At 39.2% G+C, this 25,380-nt stretch overlaps 1 protein-coding gene across 1 annotated transcript in view; it reads right to left on the bottom strand.

The window, feature by feature from the left end:
• The window catches only part of ptprt (protein tyrosine phosphatase receptor type T), a 334,210-nt gene that overhangs the window by 259,056 nt on the left and 49,774 nt on the right, over positions 1–25,380 (bottom strand). The window contains exon 2 of the mRNA XM_046028632.1: positions 17,717–17,842. Coding sequence (XP_045884588.1) covers positions 17,717–17,842 — 126 coding nt within the window. The remainder of the gene's footprint in view (positions 1–17,716; positions 17,843–25,380) is intronic.

Genomic DNA, 25,380 nt, shown 5'->3' with positions numbered 1-25,380 from the left:
GCTGTTTGTCCAGGGGGTCAAATACTTGTTTTTCCTCATCAGATGGTTATCAATTTTAATAAATTCATATGATGTGATTTTCTGGAATTTTCTTTGGGATTCTGTCTTTCACTGTTAGAATGTACATATGATTAAAATTATAGATTGTTGCATTCTTTGTAAGTGGGCAAACCTGCAAAATCAGCAAGGGGTCAAATACTTATTTCCCCCACTGTACCTATCAGTTGTGGATTGTGTTTTATCACTTTTGTTTTGTAGTAAATGGAAAATTAATATCTCAAACTATACTCTGCACTTTGGTGTGTTTAGGCCTCAAATCTGCCTTTCACTCGGCACTTCATGACATTATGAAACCCTGAAATGTGAGCGACTGAAGAAAAGTGTCAAACAGGACAGTGTATTTAGCCATATTTTGTCATATAAAAAATATTAAAATATGAGTATGAAACATATTGAGATTACAAATGGAGAGTGGTGTGGTTTAAGAAGCTTCTATGAACAATTTCATACTTTTATTTTGCTGTTTATACGTGGTCACTGTTCAATAGCCCTCCACTGATATGTGGTTTCATGTTTACTGACTGAGTGAAGGGAATGGATGGTTTGGGAAAAGGGCCCAGCAGACCAGCAAATACAGACCAAGGCAAAATATCTACACTGAACCAAATTATAAACGCAACACTTTTGTTTTTGCCCCCATTCATCATGAGCTAAACTCAAAGATCTAAGACTTTCTCTATGTACACAAAAGGCCTATTTCGCTCAAATATTGTTCATAAAATCTGTCAAAATCTGTTAGTGAGCACAGCATGGGTACACAGGTGTGCCTCAGGCTGGCCAAAATAAAAGGCCACTCAGTTTCACTGTATTGGGGGAGGGAGCGGAAACCAGTCAGTATCTGGTGTGACCACCGTTTGCCTCAAGCAGTGCAAGACATCTCCTTCGCATTCGAAAACAGGAAGCGAGTCATCCAGATTCCTTGAAGCAAACTTTGGCTAACCATTATAACCCACATACAGATTTGTACGTCAGTTCTGCTACCCATCCATCCCTCATTGATTTATTCTCTACATTTTATCCGTCGCACCATCTCTTCAACATCACCTCCTTCCCCTCCTCTTGTCCTTTTTTCCCACCCTTCATCTTTAGGATTTCTATAATAGCCTTGATGCATATTTTTTGTTTCTGTCCTCCTCTTTCCCCCTCTTCTCTCTCGTCCATAATTTTCCCTCCCTTCATTCTGTTTCTCTTATCTCCTGCTGTGTCTATCACTGACAGTTCTATCTTCCCTAGTCAGAGTAACAAAGACATTTTACCACTCAGGTAATCCATCTATCTTCATCTCACAGTCTCTCTGTAGATGTATTACACTGCTATAACAGCTTCACTCTGAAAGAGACTGACAGCTCCATACAGCTCTCAGAGCGGTGTTTCAATGGGACACGTGATTCAAAATCACCCTTGCTTATTCTGAAAGGAAAGTGCTATTGAAATTTAAAAAGGCTTTTTACTTGCAGTTATTTAGCCAGGAAAGTTTGCAGAAGAATGCCCGTGCCCTTTTAAGATTTTTTTTTAAGGTCTGAAGTTGTTATATAGTAGGATGACCAAACTAGTTTTAAACCAATCCCATGTGTTACCCAATTATCTAAACCACGTATTTGAAAATTTAACTAAAGGTTAACTGAAATATTGTCTTCTGAAATGTAAAACTGAACGACGAAGGAGTTCTGCAAGAAGTGATGGATGAGTTTATAGCAGACAGCGGGTAACACATTTTCACATCTTCTAACAATATAAAAGTCAGTGTGTTGCAAAATATTGTTTAGATAATATCTATTTAAATCCTGTCAGATAATTTGGATTCCAAATGAATTATTTTGTACAGTCGTGACTAAATGGTCTGTACTTGTATATAGCCTTTCAAGTCTTTCCAACTGCTCACAGCATTCCTACACTAGATCACATTCACCCCATTCAATAGGTCTCTGCAATTAAAAACAAAAATACACATTCAGACACCGATGGCTATGCCAAGGCTTTCCCAAGGATACTTTGATATGCAGACTGGGGGAGCCGGGGATCAAAACACCGACCTTCTGATAAGTGGAGGCAGTGTTACAAATTGCTGTTAATAGAATGACAAACAAAGCTATTAATTATGTCCCACTAAATACAATAAAAGACTAGATTAGATGGAGTAGTTGGAAATCAATGCTTAAGACACTTTGACTGCACCTGTTTAGGTAGCTTTTAATTTGTATGCACTTAAGCAATTAGCCAAGACCAGAGGTGCCAGTATTTACTGTTGGCATGACTGGGTCAACACTGCTTTTGCAATCTGTCTAAAACTACAAATGACACTCTAAGGTATGATTCTGTCCTTATTGATTGATTAAATATTATTTACACATATTATCAACCCATATAACTTCATTTATGATTTCAAACATTGTCTCTATCTGCATCATGTAGAGCAGAATTGCTTTCTCACCCCTCTCATCATTTTTTCACATGCACAAACAAGCACAAACAAGCACCAGATGCAGACTAGAGACAATGCTTGCATTGTTTTTTTTTACCATTATTATAATTAAACTTACTTTGCTCAAGGCTGTTGCTTCTTTAATAAAGAATTTAAATATTCTGCCTGTTTTTGGATTAAGCTTGCAGTGTGTGTTCGCCCACTGTGCAAAACACAAAGAAAAGTAGTGTGATTACTTTTCCCATGAGTACAACAGTCATCACTTTAAGATTAAGTTTAAAATGGCTGACAGGTTAAACTAAACTCCAGGGTAAAATATGACCTCTAGCTGTTGATCATCATGTAACAAACTGCCATCTGTAACATTTTTATAAAACATTCAATTTATTCATACATTCCCTTAACAGACTATATCCCTTATCAATGTAAGTCAGTTTGATACAACTTACCGATGATAGCAAATTGTATCATAAAGCTTTATTGCAACTTAAACAAACTAGTCTGCAGTTTAACAGAGTGGCTGGCTTATGGTTAGGGAAGTTTGGAGTCTTCTTTTGTGTTTGTGTCTATCTGTCTATCTGTCAGTGTAACCCCAGAGCTGCCATTTGCCACTTATCCTTCTTCTTTACACTCAAAGCCAAAGCTAACAACTTGCAGCTTTCTCTCAGTTAACACTGCAAAAAAAGTAAGTATTTACACAGCAGCTGTCTGTCACCCTGTCAATGTGTTGTAAATCGCTTAGCGCTATTTGTCATTTCTCCAACCGCTCCTCGCTGCTTCACGCCCGCCCACAAATCACAAATGCAATCAAGCCAGCCCCGACAAGGGCCCTCAAATCACCACCAGCGACCAAAAAAGTGGAGGGGATATTTAACCTCTGTACCCATCAGCAGCCACTTGACACACACATACACACGCGAATAATGTGATACGGCTGTGACACACTATAATTCAGAAGTCTATTTCTGATGGCAGTTTTAAACAAGGCAGGATAGTGTGTGTGTGTGTGTGTGTGTGTGTGTGTGTGTGTTTGTGTACTGTATATGTTTCAGTTTGTCACAGAGTGTATAAATGTGGTTGTGTGTGTTAAATATGTGTCACAACTGAATGGTGAGGAACACTCTGATTAGCACTGATTTGTTTTCAGCCTCTCGAAGGAAAAATAAAAAGGCAGCACTGACGGGCGGATGCACACACACACACACACACACACACACACACACACACTAAGGCAGACACAGATGCAGGGAAAATGTCAAAATACAACTTGAGACGTTCACCGCAGTTCAAACATACTTTTCTGTCAAACTGTCAAATCTAAAAAAATAACATCGACAGAAAGTGAAAGGCAAATTTAGGACAAAGACGCCTCAGGAAGAATGAATGTCTGGGAGAAGGTGGGGGGAGAGAGAGAAAGGGGGGAGAAAAAAAATGAAAGAATAAAAGTCATGAAAGAAAGAGCGAAGACAGGCAGAGCTGTAAGGCTTTGTGCAACACAGTCTGGGTCCTAGATTGTCAGTCAGTGCAAACATCAACTCTGCAAATGACAGGGTAAACCCACAATCACACACACACACATGCACACACCCACAAACACACACCTCTGGCATTGTTAGCTGAGCTCTGGCTAGCTTTCTTTAAAATCATTGAAAACCTCGAGGAGGAGGAAAAAACAGTGTATATTTCATTTGGCTGTCAAGCGTTCACAAGCCTGTAAAACGTCGAAGGAAGGGGGGGGATTTGTGCGAAAACAAATGACAGTAAAGTAAAACTAAGGGAATTCATACACTTGCATAGAGAATAGAAGAAAGCAGCTGGGAGAGGGGAAAAGGATTATATATGAGAGGTGGTGGCAGAGGGGAGAATCCAGAGGGAACAGGCTGGTTGATTGATCAGTTTACTGACACATCCCGATCAGGTGACCATTATGGCCATGATCTGGATGTAGATGAAGTTATATGGTATTAAAGCAGTTCGCTCAACTTTAACTGCGAAGATGTCTGGACTGTTCTCTCTCCAACCCTCTGGACCACACAGTATTTATGTGTAAATATGTACGTAGTCACTGTAGCATGGTTATAACGTAAAATACAATTCAGAAGATTCACAAGACCTCTTCTCAGGACTGTGTAGGCGTGTACAGACTGTGCTTGACTGAGATCGCTCTGCCTCTCCAGTTGGCAGGACAACTTACATCTTTGTCCGTTGCTATTTGTCTGACGGGTTTTGGTGACAGGTAATTATCAAGATAGCTCTGCCTAACTTATACCAGAGCAGAGGTCTAATCAGCCGGAATAACACCTGTGCAAGTGTGCAGACCTTTTAATGCCCCTGTATGCTGTGCAATATCAGCAATCTTGCAGGTTTATTGCATGTCACACTGTGCAAACTGATTCTTGGTGATCTTGGTGACAGTCTGTGCCTCTGTATGATATAACTTTTGGCAAATCATAGTGCTACGTTGTAAACAGAAACAAAAACCACTAATAATGTCTCACTGGCCAGTGTATTCTGTGTCGTTTCATGCGGCGCCACGGTTTTGTTCTGTCCTCTACCCAGCATCAACTTACACTGGAAGCGTTTTTGAGGTGCTTGTTGTTATTTTGTCAGTTTTTTGCTTCTACTAAGCCTTCCGGCAATGGCTTTCTGCAACCCAGTTTTGTTCCGTTCTCTGCACGGCTGCATATCCCAGAGAGAGCATTTAGCAATCAGAGCATTTTGCCTGCCTGATTTTGATGACATGTTTATATTTTGTTGATTTGGTATTTAGTGCTTGATTTTTAATTATTCTACTATGGTTCAGCTGGCTATATAGTTAAATGGTTTCTTTTTTGTCTGTTTTAATTGTGTTTATTTTTGATATAGGATTCGGAGTGTTTGATTTTGAAAATTGACCGGATCCTCTGTGTTGTTCTGTGCCTGACTTCCTGCCTGGTTTCATATCCTCTCTGCAGATTGACGAGGCTTCTGCCAAAAATAGAGGTGCTGCGGCTGGACTAGAATGGCCGCGGCGCAGCCAGAACCCTGTGGAAGCACTTTTGTGAATTGTACATATAAATTTTCTGTAAAAGCCCCATATCTGAAGCTAACAATGCCTGGACAATTTTATATACCTGATATGGTGAATAGTTATCATTTCACAATCAGATGTCAGTAAAAATCTTTATTTTATCTTCATCTTTTATTTTAATACAGTGTTCTGTTCTATTTTAATTACTCTCCATAATATCTTGATCAATCTTTTTTATATTCTCTTCTTATCTGTTTCCTTGTCTCAACTGCGGCAACAGCCTAATTCTCATTCAGGGATCATTAAATCTTCATATACTCTAACTCACAGAAAGGCTAGACAAAGATTGTCTCTCGCTGTTCAAACAACAAAGGGACACGTTTCTGTCAAAAACACGGAGACACAAAATGCCTTTCTGGTGTTTTGCAGAGATGGGGTTTTACTGCCTCTTTCCAGAACATAAAAAAAAACATTAACAAAGACAATATCAGCAAAATAAATATATAGACCAGAAGGGATACAACAGGAGAAACTACACATACATAGAAAGAAAACACATACCAGACACAGTGTCTGAGATGATGGGAGTTTTTATGAGAGGTGGCCATAAATAAGAGCAATAAATAAGCGCAAAAAAGATATATTCCTCTTTGATTATTTCTTCTCTGTGAGAGCATTAAGGCTCGGTCCATTCCCACCTGAGCCCCTCTTTCTTTGTATCGGTGCCAGTAAAACCATTTCAAAGCTACTGTAGTTCAGCCGGAGCTACAAATGCAAACCGCAAATTAAAACAATAGAAGGTTTTGAGGTGACATATTCATAGTTTTCAGTCATGTGACATGCGCAGTGACCTGTAGGGCAAAACAACATAGCGGTTCACACCGTGACTCACCGTGGAGATGGCGCAAAAGCAATCAAATTTTATTCGGATCACCTTTCAAATTAAGAAAAATAAAGATATGAACACAAACTGCAAGTGTTGGGCATATCCGATCCACATAATGTTACAGCATCTGCTGCCGTATTTCTAACGTTAAAAACCGCCCTGCTGCCGCTCGGACTGCGGTAATGTTTACTTTTATCTTTTGCTGAATCCCTCCCCTAACACAGCCCAGGCTTGTCTCCTCGATTAGTGCATCTGAAAACACAACAACCATCCAGCATTTTGGCAACGCAAAGTAACAAACTCAAAGTTACAGTGTATCACTTGCTTATTGGTTGGAAGGAAGCGGAAATTAATGTACTTTTTTCCCTCCAATGGAGCGTTTTCCTGTGAATGTGACGTATGAATTGAACGTCCTCTGTTCTCTGGCAACAACAGAGAAGACTGAAAAATCTCTGCACTATAGTAGGCTTATAAGAGTATTTCCTGTGCAATGTTTGAACATTGAATTTGAACATTAGCACTGTTGTATCTTTAAATGGCAGATAGCAAAAAAAGCCAAAACACAGTACAAAAAGTGTACTTGTTGATTTAATTTGTTTTGTAGGGGCAATGCTGTCAATCTACAACTTGGAGTAGTTATGATACAATACAGACATGAAAGCTTAGTACAAGACAGCAATTTAATGCTGAATCAAATACAGCTGGTTACTTTTCATTTTTGATGATACTGTACACAGTGGCAATTAACACCAAGCTCTGCAGCGCTTAATACAGTTGTAGATAATAAGGACTTTTACCAACTGTCTAAAACCAAAAAGTAGTAATAGTCATTAAGGAAAACTCACAAACAAAGTGTCAGGTTGCGAGTTTGTATCTGCCCTAGTCTTTTTTTCACAATTTCCGTCTCCCTTTTTTCCTTTTGGATGCTTGTCTGCCTGTCTCTTTTTACATGTACATGATTCTGTTGACTCTTTCTTTGTATAAGCTTTCCCTCAGTCTTCTGGTGATTCCTGTTAAAGCCCCCTCCAGTGTATTTTGACATTCATTCAGTTATTTCCTTACAATGTTGATTACCCACATAGTTTGCCAAATATTTTATGACAAATAGCTTAATTTTGTGCTCAAAGTTGCAAAACTTGCTTACTTGTTAAAACGGATTGGTGAATGTGACTATAATAATTCCATAAGTCATACGTCATTCTCCAAGCTTGCACAGGCGCACTGTCATGCCTTGTTAAAAAACTGTCACGCTGCCACGCCTCGTTAAGTCAGAGCATCAAACCGATAAACATCGTCATGAGCTAGCTAACTAATTTATCATGTAATTTACTTAGAACTTACAGTAGGTATGTCTCTCTGCTTCTGACTGTTGGTTTGTCTTTTAGATAACTAGCTAAGTTAACTACATTGTAGTTAGCCAGGTGTAGTTAGCTGGCATGCAGAAAGTTGGCTAACAGAGGGTCTTCATTTTATTTTTTAGTTTCCTCCTCTTGGTAGAGTGTGCTGTTCATTTTCATTATGGCATTTGTGCATGTGGTGTTGGAGGACAGATGACAGAAAACGCTTTGCACTTTCACCTGCCACCGTCTTATATACAGTCTGCAACATGCATTTTACTGACGGCCGTTTTACCAATGCATTGTTGGAGTCAGAATGGTATCAGAAGTATTTACATACAGTTCAACAGAGTAATAGACCCCCCCTCCCCGCAGTAAAGTAAGTGCACCATAAAACGTAGTGGGAGTTATTGTGTGCAGTGCGTGACAGGACCATCACCTGTATGATTGATAACAGCTGATATGCGCACATTAGTTTCTATCATGGGTAAGTAATAGCTACTCCTGCCAGACAGTAAAGTGTACTAAACTTTACACTGTAGTGATGTTAACACAGCATATCGTTAATGAACACTCCAGCCGGTCAGTTTTTGGTTGTCATGGTAATTGATACGTCCTACTATTAACCACACCCCCATTCTCTGTTTGAGAAAGAACGTTAACCAAAAACGGCAGTTAAAACTGGCTGGAGGGGGCTTTAACACTAGAACCGCCAGGGTTCGTTGCTCCAACACACTTTGGGAATCATTCAGCACCTTGGCTGTCCATTTCCTATAAACACAATCCCCATATTTCAGGCATTTACAGAATGTTTATTCTATTTTATTCATTGTCTTCACCGTGCAGGTCGATCGCTTGCGCAGCGCATCTGTTCACACGCGGTTCATCCACTCGCCGCTGTTATAGATTTTATAGCCTAGTTATATTCTAAACACAGCTTGAATTTAAATGCCGCATACAATTTACAAAAAAGACTGACTGTTGTAGTGTTTTAAAGGTGGTAATAATAATAGCCTCATAATGTCGGCTAGTTCTTACTGTTCTGCTTGTTTTTTCGGACTCCATCGGGCATCCAGAGAGTAACACATAGCTACAAAAGTTTGAAAGTCCAAATAAAAGTAGGCTATTTATTCAAAAGAAACAATTATTATGAATTCCAAAATTTATAGTACATTTTTACCCTACGGAAAAATGTATAATGATCACTTTTACTAAAAAATACATAGCATTGGAAAAGTTATAGCCGATCAAAAAGCACACGAGGGAGCCGCACGCTTTCTTGAAGAGACCACTGAACACACCTCTATCACAGGGAAAAACTAGGCTACTGCAGCATTAGTTTTGATGATCATGTAGCCTACACAACAGCTATAAGCAGCAGCTTTTATGCCTTTTTACTTCATACAAGTGGATCGCTGTCAGATAATGACCCGTCAGATGCAGAATCAACCTAGGACACATCGCTCAGCCCCCACCATCAGGCTCTCCATCACTCACTGCGCTGAGCAAGTGTAATGCCTGTAGTGGAAAAGGCGTTGCCAATTGCAACATAGAATGTTTTTTCTAAACGCGCGAAATGAACAGCGCTAAAATGACGCTAAAATTTTACCCGCTGGCACTTTTAGGTATAAATGCCCATTTTTTAAATCTGGCTTTATCTTCACATTTTTTAACAATAGGGGGTGCTACATAACACACTTTTAGGAAACGTCAAAGACTGGGGGACTTGAAAATTACATTGAAACAAAGAATACATACAATCAAAAAACAGCTGCGGGTAAATTTGACCCGTTGGCGGTTCTAGTGTTAAGAATGATCTCCTTTCCATTCCACGTTCTCTGCAGTCTCTGCAATTTTTTTCAATATTTTTAATGGAAGAAAACTTATTTATTTTAAGTCAAATGTTCTAAGCACAGATGCACCAAAATGAAAATTCTTGGCCAAAGCTGAAACCGAATATAATGAAAAACTTTCCTGAATGCCGAATACTTAATAAGGTTTTTCACATTTTTAAAAAAAATTTTTTACCATAGCATAAATTGATTGTCAAAATGTGCTTTTTACTCAGTGTTTCCCACGGAGAGACTATGGTGGGTGGGTCCGAGGCCCGAGAGGGTCCAGTAAAGTAAATGTGTGTATGTACTTTTAATGGTACATGTGTTTCTGTGAATATAATCCAATTAATCTTATTTTCATACTGTACAGACACCTTATTTTGTGTTTCCTTGCGCTAAATTCATCCAAGTCCAACCCAATTTGATAAATAATGTTGTATGTGGTTCTCGTATCACGTAACATGAAGACTTCACAGCCTCTCTTCAGGTAGGAGTCTCATACTGCAGATAAAAAGAGAACATGACAGGATAAAGTCGCTAACCTGCCTGTCAGCTTGCACAGGTCCGTTTCAGTGGATTTAACATAAATGCCCTAATACGTGTGCAGTCCAATATTAGGTGCGGCTAGCTTAAATGCCTTCTCACAAACGAGTGACAGAAACACAAACTAACAAAGCTGTTCAGACCGTTTTTCAATCACACATGGAGTGGACGTGCTGGGAGACAATTCAGCAGAACACTGTCTGCAAACAGCAATTTTTGTGTCTTTCTCGCACACATCAAAATGCTTCCACACTGCCAACATGTCAAAACGTGATCGGTAAAATTTATTCAGCCTTTGACTTATTAGGACAATTAATTTTGGTTGCCGAACATTAGGTACATCCCTAATTTTAAGTCCATTACCTCTTACCTTTTTCATTGCTTTGATAATGAATGAGATACTCCCATCTGGTTTCAGTTTCTCACTCACATGGTCAGGATTTCTTTTTTTTTCCTGTGTGCATGGGACAGGCTGTCTCTCTTTTTGTTTGATGATGTATTAACAGACACTTGCATGACATATATGTGACAAACACACACATCACTTTAAACACAGTTTTCTTTGATTAGACTTTTACTGGCTCTTTATTAATACATTTCTCTCAATCATCTTCTAACTGTCCATGCCTCTCTGTGTATTTTCTCTCTCTTTCTATCTTCACTCTTACCACTCCTCACCATAATTCCACCCCCTCGCCTCTTATCATGTTTCACGTTTCAGATTGTGGCCGTGTTGATGGGTGCTGAAAACATCGACTGGCTTTGATGTTTGATGTTTGCTGCTCGTGTGAGTTTGTCTCGCTCAGCCTGGGGTTTGAAGGTAATAAGAGGTATGAGATATGAGTGTGTGTGTGTGTGTGTGTGTGTGTGTGTGTGTGTGTGTCTGTGTTTGTTAGGCCAAGCAGAGGGTATAGCAAAAGCTTTTTATCCCTCTTTTCTTTTGGTGATTTGCAGGTTTGCCAAAGTTTGACAGTGAAATGAATCATTTTTTTCAAATTCATGTTTATGGTTATTTAGAAAAATGCTACCCTGCTCAGAATATACCTAGAGGTGTGCATTTATAAGTGTGTGTTAGTCAAGCTTAGCAAAACCATTAGGGGTGACCTCAAATAGTCGAAGATTTGAAGCTTGAATAGAAGGAGCCTGATTCGACTGCCAATCTCACAGTCAAATCTTCACAGAGGCATTGAGACAAGAGGACCATTCTATTTTGGCTATATGGGGGTTCTCAATGTCTGATTTTACATAGAAATACCGAAGGTCTCCCAAAAAGTTAAGCCTATCATGATATAAATATCAACATATAATGCTGTAAGTAAAAATGGGAAAAGAAAGAAGCTTTTAATAAATCTTTTTAAAGTGCGTGACTAAATCCAAAATTGTAACCCCCCCCCCCCACCTATTGGCAATCAGTTGACCATAGGCAAGACTTGACAATTGTGATTTGACTGTAAATCTTTAGTTGGGGACACCCCTAATGAACATATAAAAAGCCAATAAACAGAAAGAATGCATTTATATATGGTAGATAGTAAAACTAAACATATTAACATATTCCTTTTTTATCATTTCCATATCTAAGTTCTTTGTATCACATATTTCACCTTTAGCCTCCATTATGGGACACATATGAAGTCTTATCAATGATTATGCAAACACTAATATGCTACACAAAAGATGTGAATGTGGATGTGCATCTTATTCTATTCCCTATATATTATTTGGGGTCAGTTTGGAAGTTTGCTTCTTAATGTAGTAGTTTGCAATGTACTACATTTGGTTTCAGCACTGGATTTGATCTGAACTCTTAAGAATCTAGACTGTGAGATTATCACGTCTGTAAGCAGGAGATAGAAAAACACTCATGCCCATCCAATCTTGTCACATCTATAAATTGTCATGGGTGAGGATTATTTCATTCCATATCAATACAGAGATGATGAGAAGTTAACAAAGCGCTCATTCCAATCCAATCATGCCTAACCCTGAGATCTATAAACTGTCAAGACTATGGACAACATGACAATGATGTCTAAATGGAGGTGAAGAGTGAGACGGAGAGAACGATGGTGCCAATCCAATCTTGTCAGATATACAAGCTGTCAAATGTGGGTTACACTATGACAACCGTATCAACCACATCAATATTATGGAGGTGAGGTGAGAAAGAGGATTATATGACTGTGTCAATAATAGAAGCAAGGAGACAAAAAGCAAGTGGCTTACTAGCTGCCGCATACATTTACATGCAGTACCAAACTGGTGGCAAACATCTCAAACATTAGAGAGTTTAGAATAAACAAAGAGCTTGAATTTACAGAAGATTTCAGTTTGGTGATGCTCCAGACTAGACTGTCATTTCTACTTACACATTGAAAACATATATGGTCAGTTGACTTGATAATTTCTCATGGCACAGCTAGTTGCTTAGTAGCAATAGAGGAGTTCAACATTTAAAATAATCTCATCTGATAAATAAAAGGCAGTTATGCCTATTGTGACGGCCCCTCTGCAGGGGTCATACTGCTGTTGGTGTGCTTTCTGTCTCCAGGGCTGCAGACCTGTGGCCTGTACTACGAAGCGGGGGTAACTTGCTTATCCAGGTAACTTCAGGAGTAACTTCCTGACGTTGGGTGTAACTTCCCGGTTAACCCGTACTACGAAAGGTGGATAGGTGTTACCCGAGGTCTGTTGCCATGGCAATTTACACTGCATCTTTAAACTGCCCCGAGCAGGTTTTGTTCGTGGTTATCTCGAGGTTACCCTGCACGTGGACTACACACCACATCTGTACTCATGCCGCGTTCGAGACCAGTCGGAACTGGAATATTTCCCAGTAGAAACTTCCGACTTCCGACATCGTTGCAGGTGCATGGTGGTGCATGACGCCAAAAGTGAACAAAAACCATGGCTGATCGTGACAAAGTGTACACACAGTTGCACCCTCAGCAGTGTTTTAGGTGTTAATTAAAAGGATGGCAGTTTAACTGCAACAACTGACATAAATAGCCTATACGTTAGTAGTTCTGTGTACTCCTCTAGCTACATCAGTTGGTAACCCTCAAGTCAGTCAGTGTTGTAGGTTACACTTCCTAATGTTTTGGCATTTTTAACAATAACTTTTATGCAGAGAAGATGACCTTATGAGATTCTTTACTGTAGCCAGCTACCTAATACATATTTCTACATCAATGTACATGCAGAACAGGTTTTACTACATGACTGTATGTATTATTTTAATTTAAATACATGCAAATATACTTTTTGTTGCTTTTTAGTTTATGGTTTACCATTTACAGTGTGTGCTTCCATGGCGCTGCCATTGTTTTGTGACGTAATTCAGCTGCTACTCGTGAAGTCGGGGTAAATATTTTTTCTCCGAGTTCACAAGTAGGAAATCCGACTTCAGGTGGCGTTCCAGGATAGTTTTTCTAGTTGGAGGTCGGAACATTTCCCAGTTCCGAGTTGCCTGGAACGCAGCATAAGTGTTAATGATGAGAAGTAGGAAATTATTACACACCACTCCATAAAATATGTTTAGATTTCATCCTGATTTGCTCCAATGAAGTTCTGAACACAACAACATTACGTTCAGACAGTGAGCCCTGCAGCCTCTGTGATTTTAGAGAGGAATCTTAATTAATTAACGGGATAGATTCTTAGATGTAGCCCATAATTGAATTATCCTAAGTGTTTTCACATATTTAGATAGACTATTCATCCATTGTCAACCGCTTATCCTGTGTACAGGGTCGCAGGGGGCTGAAGCCAATCCCAGCTGACATTGGGCGAAAGGCGGGGTACACCCTGGACAGGTTGCCACACATAGACCAAACAACCACTCACATTCACATCTAGTCTGCATGTCTTTGGATGGCGGGAGGAAGCCAGAGCACCCGGAGAGAACATGCAAACTCCACACAGAAAGCTCATTAGAAATCTCAGTTAATAACCAAGAAAATCCTAGCGTAAGTGTGAAATGAAAAGTGTGAAGAAGAAAAATCGGAAATTCCCTGAAATTAATGTCATAGTAAATCAAAAATCACTCTGGTGTTTACTTCTGAATACGCCGAATCCATGGCAAAGTCTCTAAGGTGCATGATAGTGATTGTGAGCTAAACTCAGGAGTAGGCCTATTTCCTCACTGCTAAATCCGCAAAGTTTAATATAACTTTCCAAAGCATGCAATATAGCCTACATGGCAGACGTGTGTGTGTGATGTTGCAGCCTTGCAAAGTGAAGTGTCTCTCATATATGTGTGACTATAATGTCAGAGAATATTCAAATTTTTTACTTGTAGATTAATTTTGGAAATTCAATTTTCTCTCAGATTATTCCCCCTCTCCGCTGGCTCCTTTTTTTCTATTACAGTGGACCTCATGTGCAGTTGTACCTTCACATCTTAATCATATTACACATAAAAGAAGAGCCCATAAAATACATAATAGAGATTTGAACTACAATAAGAACATTGTGAAGATAATTAGGCTACAAATTTACTCAATGCGATGCCAACAAGCCACCCTGGCTTTGTCGTCCGCCACGATATTAGATTTAGCCGTTAACTTGTCTTTACATTCATAATTTCCTGACACTACCAATGTGCATTCCTTTGGAGAAATACGGAGCATGCGCCGTTGCAAAAAACCTCTGCCTGCACAGCCGAACACGCCCCTTTTATGCGAACACACACCAACATCTTATCCACCGTCGTAGTACAGTTTAACTCCAGTGTAGGAAGTCAGAGTTTGTCAACCCTGAGTTTGCCTGAAAACCCCCGAGTTAACTCTGAGCAGGGTGAACTCCCTTCGTAGTACAGGCCACTGATTGGCAGGGTAATCAGCGGCATGGGACACACCTGGGCCCAGTGTGCCCCTTGCATATAGGTCATTTTTTGTTTGTTTGGTTTCTTTTCTTTGTTTTTACAGCACAACATCCATGCAGCACATTTTCACTCAACCACTCCCTACACTACTGACTTTACAGATTCTTCCCAGTCATTGGTTTCACTTATTTTCTTATTAATAAATCACTTTGTTATTTAGTTTACCCGTGCGTCTCCCATTTTTTGTTACAGTCCAAGAGCTGGGCTGTGACACTATTATCTTATTTCAGGTGTCCTTTTTGTTTTCTCAATGGCTTAATGGCTATATCTATGGCAATTGGCAATGAAAATCATATTTCTGACAACCCCAAACATCCAAGTTGCTGACTGCATACAAGAAGTCTTTTGTTACATTGGTGCCTGCTAAAAGCACCTCATTTGAACCTGCTTAAATCTTGCAGCCAGCTAATAGACAGCATTTCACCATCAGATGCTCTGAACAGTATTTGCGTTTTACAGTACAGGCTTTGTATAGGGTGCCTGTGGCTGCTTTGTCCATATAGAGTCCAAACATTATGAGCCATGACTCTCAAAACATTTGAACACAGTACAGCACTTGAAGCATAACATTGCTCTTTGTTAGTTATTGCTTGTGTACAAATCATTATACTATTTACATATGTATACACACACACATATATGAAATATGAATAAGAAGCCCCGCTTGAGTTTAATGTCTTTTGATAGTAATGTATTGATACAACATGGTACTGATACTTTAATATAGCCATCCTAGGTCCAGTATGAGTACATCAGACTACATCAGACAAAACTGACTGAACGCGAGAGACAAACAAAGAGACTGACAGACAATTTGTTCTTGTCCTGCCTTATCAGATCTATAGCTGTCAGGGCAGTGCGCAGTCGATAAGTTGTCTATGATGAGAAGGGCTTATAGGCCGTGATGGCTATTGCCCCTGACGACTACCGCCCGCAACGATAGATGAGACAGATAACTGACATGAGACATACATACTGAGAGAGAGACAGACTGGCATAGCGCTCATGCCCGTCCAATATCAGGTCTTCAATACAAGATCTTGGTCTGGTGAGTGGAGGCTGTGGCTGACAGATCTCTCTCTTCACCACTTCTGACATGTCAGAGACAATGATGGGAAAAGAGAGTGAGGGAACGCTGATGATGTAGGAGAGCAATAATTGATATGACTGAGAGATAATATATGATAGAGAGCGAGGGAAGAAGGGAGGGTTACATGACTGTAGTGTGCAATATATGTCTGATATGGGAGCAAAACAAATGACTGGTGAAGAATTACTTTATATCAGCAAACCCAGGAGATAAGATGTACCTGGTGTGATCTACTCTAATTTAACAAAACTGTCAACAAAAGAGGGCACCTCTGACTACAGCCAAGTCAAACACTGGGTCAGTTAATGGGTGGCTCAGAAGAGCTTCTTTACGGCTCCTCTTGGTCTCCTAGAACTATTCTGAGTGCTCAATTCCCTGGCACCATTATCTGACCATAGTAACATTGTAATCTTCATCAAAAACAACAGACTTACAACACTGTGGCAGATTTATCCAGTTTGAAAGAGAAATTAGTAGTGAATGCCCTTACTGCTTTTTTTCATAATTTGCATTGGATTTTAAATACTGCTTTGGAAATATAGTTTCTGATAAACAGTCATGTCAGTCAAATAAGTGAATTGAGAGAGAAGAACAAGGTGACTCCAGACAGACAGAAGGAGAGAAATGTAAGAGACAGAAAGTGTGAAAGAGAGAGAAGAGTGGGGTGTAAGTATGTGGGTCTATGTGAGAGAGAGAGTTAGAATGTGAGAGAGTGGGCGAGGGAGAAAGAGCAAAGGGCAGAAGTGTGTGAGGGAATGGGATGGTTGCTGCTGATTGCCATTTGGCGTTTGACAGGCGGAGAGAGAGACCCAGCTGGGGTCACATCACGATCTGTCTACAGAGTTATATCAGTCTGCCAACTCAGATGGACAGAAGGAGATACGGAGATGTACTTTTCTCTTTAAGCAGAAAGAGAGGGATTTTAAAACTAAAACTTTCTGTCTTGTGTTCCCATAGCAAACACTGGTGAAAAATTGTTTTGTAATTTCTGGCAAGAAACTGGTAAAGAAATAAAAAAAATAAAGATGCTGAACATCAGCAGCTTCCAATGTTCATGTTATCAGACATCAGACACTGCATAGTCAGAAACTGACTTAAAGTCAGAAAAGAGCACATTTGAGTGAAGTTACTATAAAACTCCGGAATCTCATGGGGACATTAATTTGTTGTTTGTTGTTTGTTTCTGTACCACAATACAAAGCAATATCACTCAAAAAACATTTTCCTTTCTAAATTATGCAGCAATTTTCACATGAAAGACAAAAAATTGGATTGGATTTGGATTAGTATTTTTCCTGCTGTATAATGTCCTGATTCCTGTCATAAAAAGTTTAAATAATGCTAGGCAGTGAATGGATGTGAAGGCAAATAATTAGAATAATTAAACTACCACACACTGCTTAATTTTATCTACCAACTGTCAACGCCAAGATTCAGAAAAGATGTGCTCCAACTTGGTCAGATAAATTGTCATACCCAAATCCAATGACTGACCCAACAATAGTAATGTTTATGTCCCCACCTCCACTGATGGGTCATGAATAAAGTTTGCTGGATTACATAATATAGATATTATTATATATAGATATATATAGAAAATACAGAGAGAACAGAACGGACACACAAAGCCACATATGTAGCATCCTACCAGTAGGCAGAGCAGGGTCCATGGTGGGTTTTTCCCAGGAGTTGACTTGTTCCCAGGTAAATCCATTGGTTCCCAGAGAAACGCTGTACCCACAGCTGCTATATGACTCCTCAAATGTACAGCCACCTAAACAGAGACAAAGAGAAAAATAAAAAAAATTACAGGTGACTCATAATTCCACTGTGTAAGCAGTTTGTGATTTAGCATATTAAGGTGGGATTGAACCTTAGACTTTTCAGTGACGGGGTGGTACATCCAACCGACAGCCATCAGCTAAACCAAGAAAATGTACACAATTATGACATCGAACATGATGATGTTCGACGACCGTGCACATGGAGGTCAGTAGACAATGTTACAGGCCAATAGATAGTAAAATAAGGTGTAACCGCAGTGTTTCTGCTTTAAAAGCACAGTTCTGGGCAGGCGACAGGTGTTTACTAGCGTTGCATGCTATATTGATACTAAGAAAGGTATTGCTATATACTCCCCTACTAACACTGCCTTTAATAGTACCGATAATTTAAGAATGACAGTATTTTAGAGCCACTGCGAGGGGAACAGTGTGTGTGCAATGCCACTCTGCTCCCCCTCCCTGCAGGCAATGTGGGTGTGCCTTACACTGCAGCTCTGGGAGAGACGAAGCAGAGAGCAAAAGACATGGCTGCAAGCAAAAGCTCAGCTTGTCAACAAAACAGACTCACGGAGAGAACTATCAAATTATTTCACTTACATAGCCAACAGTGAGAGAAAACCCATGGACACCACAAGGCCCATCAGTAGAAGATGTTTCAAACCCACGCAGACCAAGGGAGCCAACACTTCGCAAAGCAAACTTGTTCAAAGAGTTCAAAGAGCAAATACATGTATTCGCACTTATATATATGAAAAGAAAAACAAGAAAACACGTCATAAGAATATAAATTTATTTTATTAAGGATGAAAATAGTGTTATTATTATAAATGACTTTAACTTTAAGTCTGGCACTTGAAGGCCATGATGATGAAGCTCAAACTCAGGATTATTAGCCTGCACAGTAGGCTTGTTCCGATTGGCGATTGGATGATCAGCGATTGGTTTTTCATATGAAGATATTAAGGTGATTTTAACTAACTCACTATCAGAACTAAGATGACATAAAAACAGTCTCTAGAATCTGCACCACACTGCAGTGTTTCCCATTCATTGATTTATTTGTGGCGACACGCTACAATATCAACGCTGGCTGCCACATACTATATACTATTCAATATGAGCAAAATTATAATTCATTGTGGTGTGCGCACACCTCCGCTTGCTCGCTCCCTTTCTCTCTCTCTCACAAACACATTTAAACGGAGCCACGTGTATATAGGAAAAATAATGCATTCAAGTTAAATCTGAAAAGTTAGTCTATCTATTTACTTAACACAACGCTGTCAATGTCGGAAACCCACCTTCAAATAACTTATAAACAAACATGTAAGGAGCCTAGCTAATAAGCATAGATATGTAAATGTTAGAATACAGCAGGGTTGTCAAAGTAAGCTTGCTGTACATTGCTGCTAGTCGATATCTACTGCAGGTCTCCCTGCGCGTGGCGCAACCACATGGTAAAGGCTTTTTCACACGGGAAGCAATTTACGCTAATTCATTCTGTGGGAAACACTGTACTATCCATTTACTATCCATTTACAGTTGTGTTCTGGTAGTTTCTCTGAAAGCTAATAAGCCTTTTTCTTCCATGTTGGCATTTCACTAGCATACTGCAATGTAACACCACCCCCTGAAAATCACATTGTGAAATGGGTGATCTCAAGTAGCCATGATTACACGATATTGCCTACTGCACACTACATTAGTGCACTAAAGTACACTGACACACATGACTCAAAAACACCTCTTCAGCAGAGAGAAAATGTGCTGCACTAAGCACATTTTCTAGTTTTCTGTTTAGTCAAATTAGATTTAAAAATTTTATGAATTGTCATTACGCTCTCTAAAAAGATCTTCACAATCTACAGTAGATATGATAGTACTAAAAAAATCATTTTAAGTTCCATGTCATGTAATTTATTATTCCATTACTTTACCTGATGTTTTAGATTTTTGCTGTTGTATTGTTTTCAGTATCGGTATCGAGATATTTAGGCACGTATTGTCTCAAAGTCATAATTTTGGTATTGTGACAACACTAGTCTTGTTTGTGTGCTTTTTAAGACATCACAGCACTGATATAAAGTCACAGCTGACAGACTGTTAGCCTAGCTTGCAAATACTTTATTAACACCGGAAAAGGAGCAAAAATTGCCACCCATGTGTCGTGTTTCCATCACTGCCGATTGCAGCTGGAGCTTATGAATACCCATACTGATACTGCAGAGTCATTTGATGTCAATGAATGCCAATTGTACTATTTCCGTTAGTGGTTGTTAGTCAGGGTTTTGTCCAGTGTAAAAGGGGCTATAGAGATGGAATTACAGAATGCAAATTCATTTAATAGCTAATGCCAGCCATAAAAATAATTAAAAATTGGGTTTGATGTAATGAAAACTTCTTAAACAGTATCTTTAATCACTTCAACAAGGTTTGAATTTCCAAGAAGTTTTTTGTTTTGAAAACAGAGCTTTCATAAGCTGCTCTGGTATTGCTAACAATATTATACTAATTAAGTTATCAGCATGAATTGAAAGAGCCAGTGCAAGACAGACAATGTCACAGCTTATCAGTGAAAAGAAGAGAGCGGAGGGGGAGAAAGAAAGTGAGAAAGAATGAAAGAAAGAACAACAGAATGAGGGGGAGAGAGAGGATGCATTTATATGAGAGAGAGAGTGAGGGGCAGATGGAGAGAAAGCTCTATGTGTCAACATGATTAAGTCATCGTTATTTCATGGCCCAGCTAAGACACATTTTCCACCGCATTAGCCTTCTCTGCTAGCCCAGAGCGCAGCGCACACACATCCACACACACACAACCATGCTTCCCTAATTAGACATATGCTTTGACACACAACCATTTTAATTTGTTTTGAAGCATTTGAAATGGGGGAACGTCACTGCTTTATTCATTAAATCACTTAATGCTTTTTTTTATCTGCCTCTTTGTTGCTGTCATTTCCTGAGAGCACATTTGTCAGTTTAGTGCTCATCAAAACAAAAGAAAAGCTTCTTGTCATTCGACTTCAGCTTTAACATGCTTGTAGATTACAATGAAACCACAGCCTGAGGAGACTTTGCAGCATGACTGCAAAATAATTTAGTATACTGGAGGTACTACATAGCACTAGAAACAGAGCTTTTTTGTATGAATTAATGTCCCTTACTTACTCTTGGCGTGTAAATCTAGCCACATCATCAGGTAAAAATTTCAATTTGTCAAATACTATCCCAGGTGCACTTGTTCTTTTTAGCAAATGTTAGCATGCTAACATGCTAAACTAAGATGGTGAACATGGTAAGCTCAAAATGTGCTCTGAAGCATGAGTATCGTTTGAAGCTTTGGATGTCATAAATAATGTGGCAATCTTAATACAACACAATCTCAGATGAAACATACAGAAATGGTACTCGCTGGTAAGGAAGTGTTGGTGCATCAGTAACCAACCTTGTAAATACATTACTCTTCTGACTCTTGAATCTGCTTCCTATTACCTTCCTTCACCGTCTGGCCAGACATCCATTACAGTAATCCTTATTACAACACATATACTCCAAAATGTAAAATGCAAGAAATGTATAGTATAGTTTTGATTATGCCTCATCAAGCAAGACTTACATCAACTGAGAAATAAAAATTTCAAAAAAGGATCTGTACTCTCTTTGAAAAACAACCCCAAGCAGTGTGTGAAAACTATGAAAAACACAATTTTTCTTACAGATATGAAAATAGCTGTTATAAATTAATCAATACTGAGATAATTAGCCTTTATCGCCCCCTCGTTGTTCAGTGATCTCATTAGAAATGAAAAGAAATCAAAGTGATCTCATTAGAACAGAGTTATAAACAGGCGAGGGGGGCTGTGGGGGGTCTACCATCAATATTCAATATCAGATCTGCAATATTAAGACCACTTTCAGGGGATGAGAGGGAGAAGTGGCTCACAGCGGTTGGCGAGACTGTGTGTGTGACTGTGTGTGTGTGTGTGTCAATGCCCCGATCTAGTTGTGAAAATCAGTACAACACCTCCCTACCATGCATCTCATTGACACAAACACAAACATAATTACACACACATGTTCTGTGTCAGAACATTTCCATAATGAAAACATAACACTGCTAGCTTGTGCTTGTGTGTGTGCACCTGCGTGTGCGTGATGGAGAGAAAGAGACTAAGCATGGTGCAGATAAAACATGCATGTGGTCATGTATGTAAGTACAGTATGTTAATGTATAATGTGTATGTGCGTGCATGAATTAGTTTGACACACAGAACAAGCAGAATCCCGCCATATCTCCTAATTATAATTCCTGTAAGCAATATAATAAAATATTTATATCATGACTAGAGCAAGCCTACACACACACACACACACACACACACACACAGAGAACAGCTGCCACACACATGATCTTCATTTGAATGACTTCATGTTTATAATATATATTTATATATATTTGTTTAAAAATTCACTTATTCATTCTAAAGTAAAAAAAACATACCAGTTTATTATGTAAGTTCTTTATACACCACTGAAAACATAGTTATAGATATAATATTGCAGTTTTGTCAATATATTCTCCTAAATATTACACACTTTAAAAAGTTAACACTAATTTCCCTTATTGTTTATATTCTGCTGTATTGTTTGTTCTGCTGTTTGTCACTGTGCCATCTTCTGTTGTCAGCCAACTTGTTTGCATCCAGCTGTCAACTGCTGCAAAAAATCACAACGCAGAACCTTCATCAGAACCTTTATTTCAAATAATTAGTGTGACACGTTTTGCTATGACAATGTCATGAATAATAGCTGTATACACACACACACACACACGGTGATTCACATTGAAAACCACTTGGCTGCTGTGTTGTTGTAATCTGACCTATAATGTCAGATGTGCCAGCAGCTTTGATTGTACATAACAGTCTGTAGTTCAGTAGCTTTCGGAAGCAGTAACGTGTGATCACACTAGCACCAGTCTGATAATAAATGCTGTTTCTGACTTGAAATAAATCTCAAATTGTTTCTTGTTTCTGGATGCAATTGTATTTGGTCCAGCAAATAAAATTCATATATAGTCTAAGTTTTTTAACTAGCAAATGACCAATTCAAAGAGGGTTGGCCGATACATTCAGGAAGTTGTCATCCCAGCAGCAGGGTCGGAAATTAGTGCCCACCAAATGCAGGTAAACTGTTAGCAGTGAATTTGGGTAACAGGTGAGGTACGGAACATATATAGGTCAAGCTCAGGCCATTAACTGTACCCAAAAGTAGACTTTTCCTTGACATAACTCTTTGCTTCTGTCTCTCTCCTTGTCAGGGTGACGACAGCTGGCCTGATATGGAGACACGGTAGTTCAGGCCCAAGGCCAGCAGATAACGGTGTTTTCTTGGAGACTCATATGTTTACAGACTCACTGCTGCTTTGAATGCAATGCATGAGACCTCTGGAATTCAACATGACTAAGGTAATGCATTTGTGAATAACATCCAGCAGACTGGGTGTTCAGATTTAGGCCATTTAAAGATGACCTTGTAGGGAAAGACACTAGGGGCTGGCGGAGAAATAAATACTGTGGAACAAGAGGGTTGTTCAGATTTGGTGTTGGCTATGCATTGTGTTCACACTGTGTGTTCTGATACTATAGGCCGAGCTTCATTAAACATGCTGTGTAAGACACCCTGAGTTTTCGGGAACCTTCTGAAATAAGAGAAAATTACCTGCTCTGATAATTTCACAACAGTCAGGCCATCTGCTACGTTGGTGGACAGGGAAAACGCACAACAGAAAGACACACGTACTAAGGTTAGCATTATGTTGGCGATCTGAGCAGGCCCCTGCATCACACACACACACACACACACACACACACAACACAAACACAGCCACCAGTCAACTCAGTGACTGTAGAGGCATAGTGGGTCCTGAGTGACAGCCAGTGCTGCTGGCTGGACTATAGGAGGCAACTCTGGCACTGTCGGAGAATCACAAAGCTTGTCAGTCAGACACAAGAGGAGTCCCTTGGTTTTATTTTTGTTGGCCAACTTTTGTGTTGAAACGTTTTTTTTTTTGTTTACTTGCTGTCATATACTGAAAGACAGGGGTCCTTTTAATGTTTTTGTGTAAATGTATTAATAAACATTTAATGACAATATAATTTACATTAAATGATGTCCTAATTAGCTGATTGTTTCATTTCAGTGGCGTATACACTTTCTGAGTGGCATACAAAAAAAGCCCTAGTGATAGGCAGTGAAAAACGTTAATTTTAGACCCTGCCTAGCAGCATTATTTACATGTTTATGATCACTCTGCTCTTATATAACCCTGTGATATCACATTATTTTGGTACTGACCATCTGTAACAATTGAAATGACAATAATCTGGTCAAGAGAGCATCATGTCTTGTTTGAATGTACAGTATGTATAGTGAAAAATATATGTTTTACATTTGTTCAAGTAATTTATGTAATTACTGTCTTCCATTGTTTTGTTATCTGAATATTTTGTCATTGATACTACTCAATCTGCAATTCCATACAGAATTGCTGATTGAGTAGTATCAATCAAAGGTGAACAAAAATACTTTAAAATTATTTTAGAAGGTAGCACCAACACAAACACTGAATGCAACCCCTCCTGAAACATAGTCTCTGCCATGTTTATTTTGGAAAGCTTTGAATGGCTGGTATGAACTTTTCACCTTGTTTTCTGTGTTTGCCAAACAGAATAATTTATCAAAAACAAATTCACTTCAGCAAGGAGAGAAAGGAGCAGAAATCTGATTGTTGATGGTCCACAGCCAATTAAATATTTCATCTATGTGAGAGTTTGCTGAACATCACTCCTCCTTCCCTGCTGCTCTATAAATCAAACCTGTGATTCCAGCAACAGAAAAGCCTCTTCAGGCATTCGGTCAGTTTGCTGCCTGCTTCAAACTTTTTATTCTGTGGAGGTATTCCAAGTCTCCACATAATAGTCCGAATGACAGGTTTCATCCTAATCTTGCCAATTAAAACGGTGGCAGGTATTGTCGACAAATTAATGCCTGACAGATAAATGACATCTCCTTGTTGTTGTCGCTGCAGTTGAGACATAATTTGTTTTGCTGTGTAGGCCTATGTGTGTGTGGAAGGTGGCAAAATCAGACACATTTCAAAAGCTAATACCACCCTGTTGAAACACAAAATTAATCATGTTTTGAGTTTTTTCTTTCAGTTAATCCCAGACAGGAGATTCAAAACTTTGTGTACGAAGAGTGTCTGTGTGAGTGTGTTATCCTTTGTAGGTTATTGGGTATTCATGCATTCAAAAGGGATTTTTCTGCTTCAGCTCACATCTGGTCCATTCAGACATGTGGTGAGATGACATGGATCAGATTTACTCTGTATCACTATAATACACACAAGCACACTGGCATTGCACAAGCAAACTGGCTTTCATCCACAAACACTCACATGCATGCAGACACAGCAAAGTGAACACACACGGGCAGCAAAAATAACGCTGCGCCCTGAATACGC

The sequence above is a fragment of the Micropterus dolomieu genome, linkage group LG18 (assembly GCF_021292245.1).
Source record: "Micropterus dolomieu isolate WLL.071019.BEF.003 ecotype Adirondacks linkage group LG18, ASM2129224v1, whole genome shotgun sequence".
Lineage (NCBI taxonomy): Eukaryota > Metazoa > Chordata > Actinopteri > Centrarchiformes > Centrarchidae > Micropterus > Micropterus dolomieu.
The sequence above is the reverse complement of the archived record's forward strand: the minus strand, read 5'-3'. Positions and strand labels throughout refer to the sequence as shown.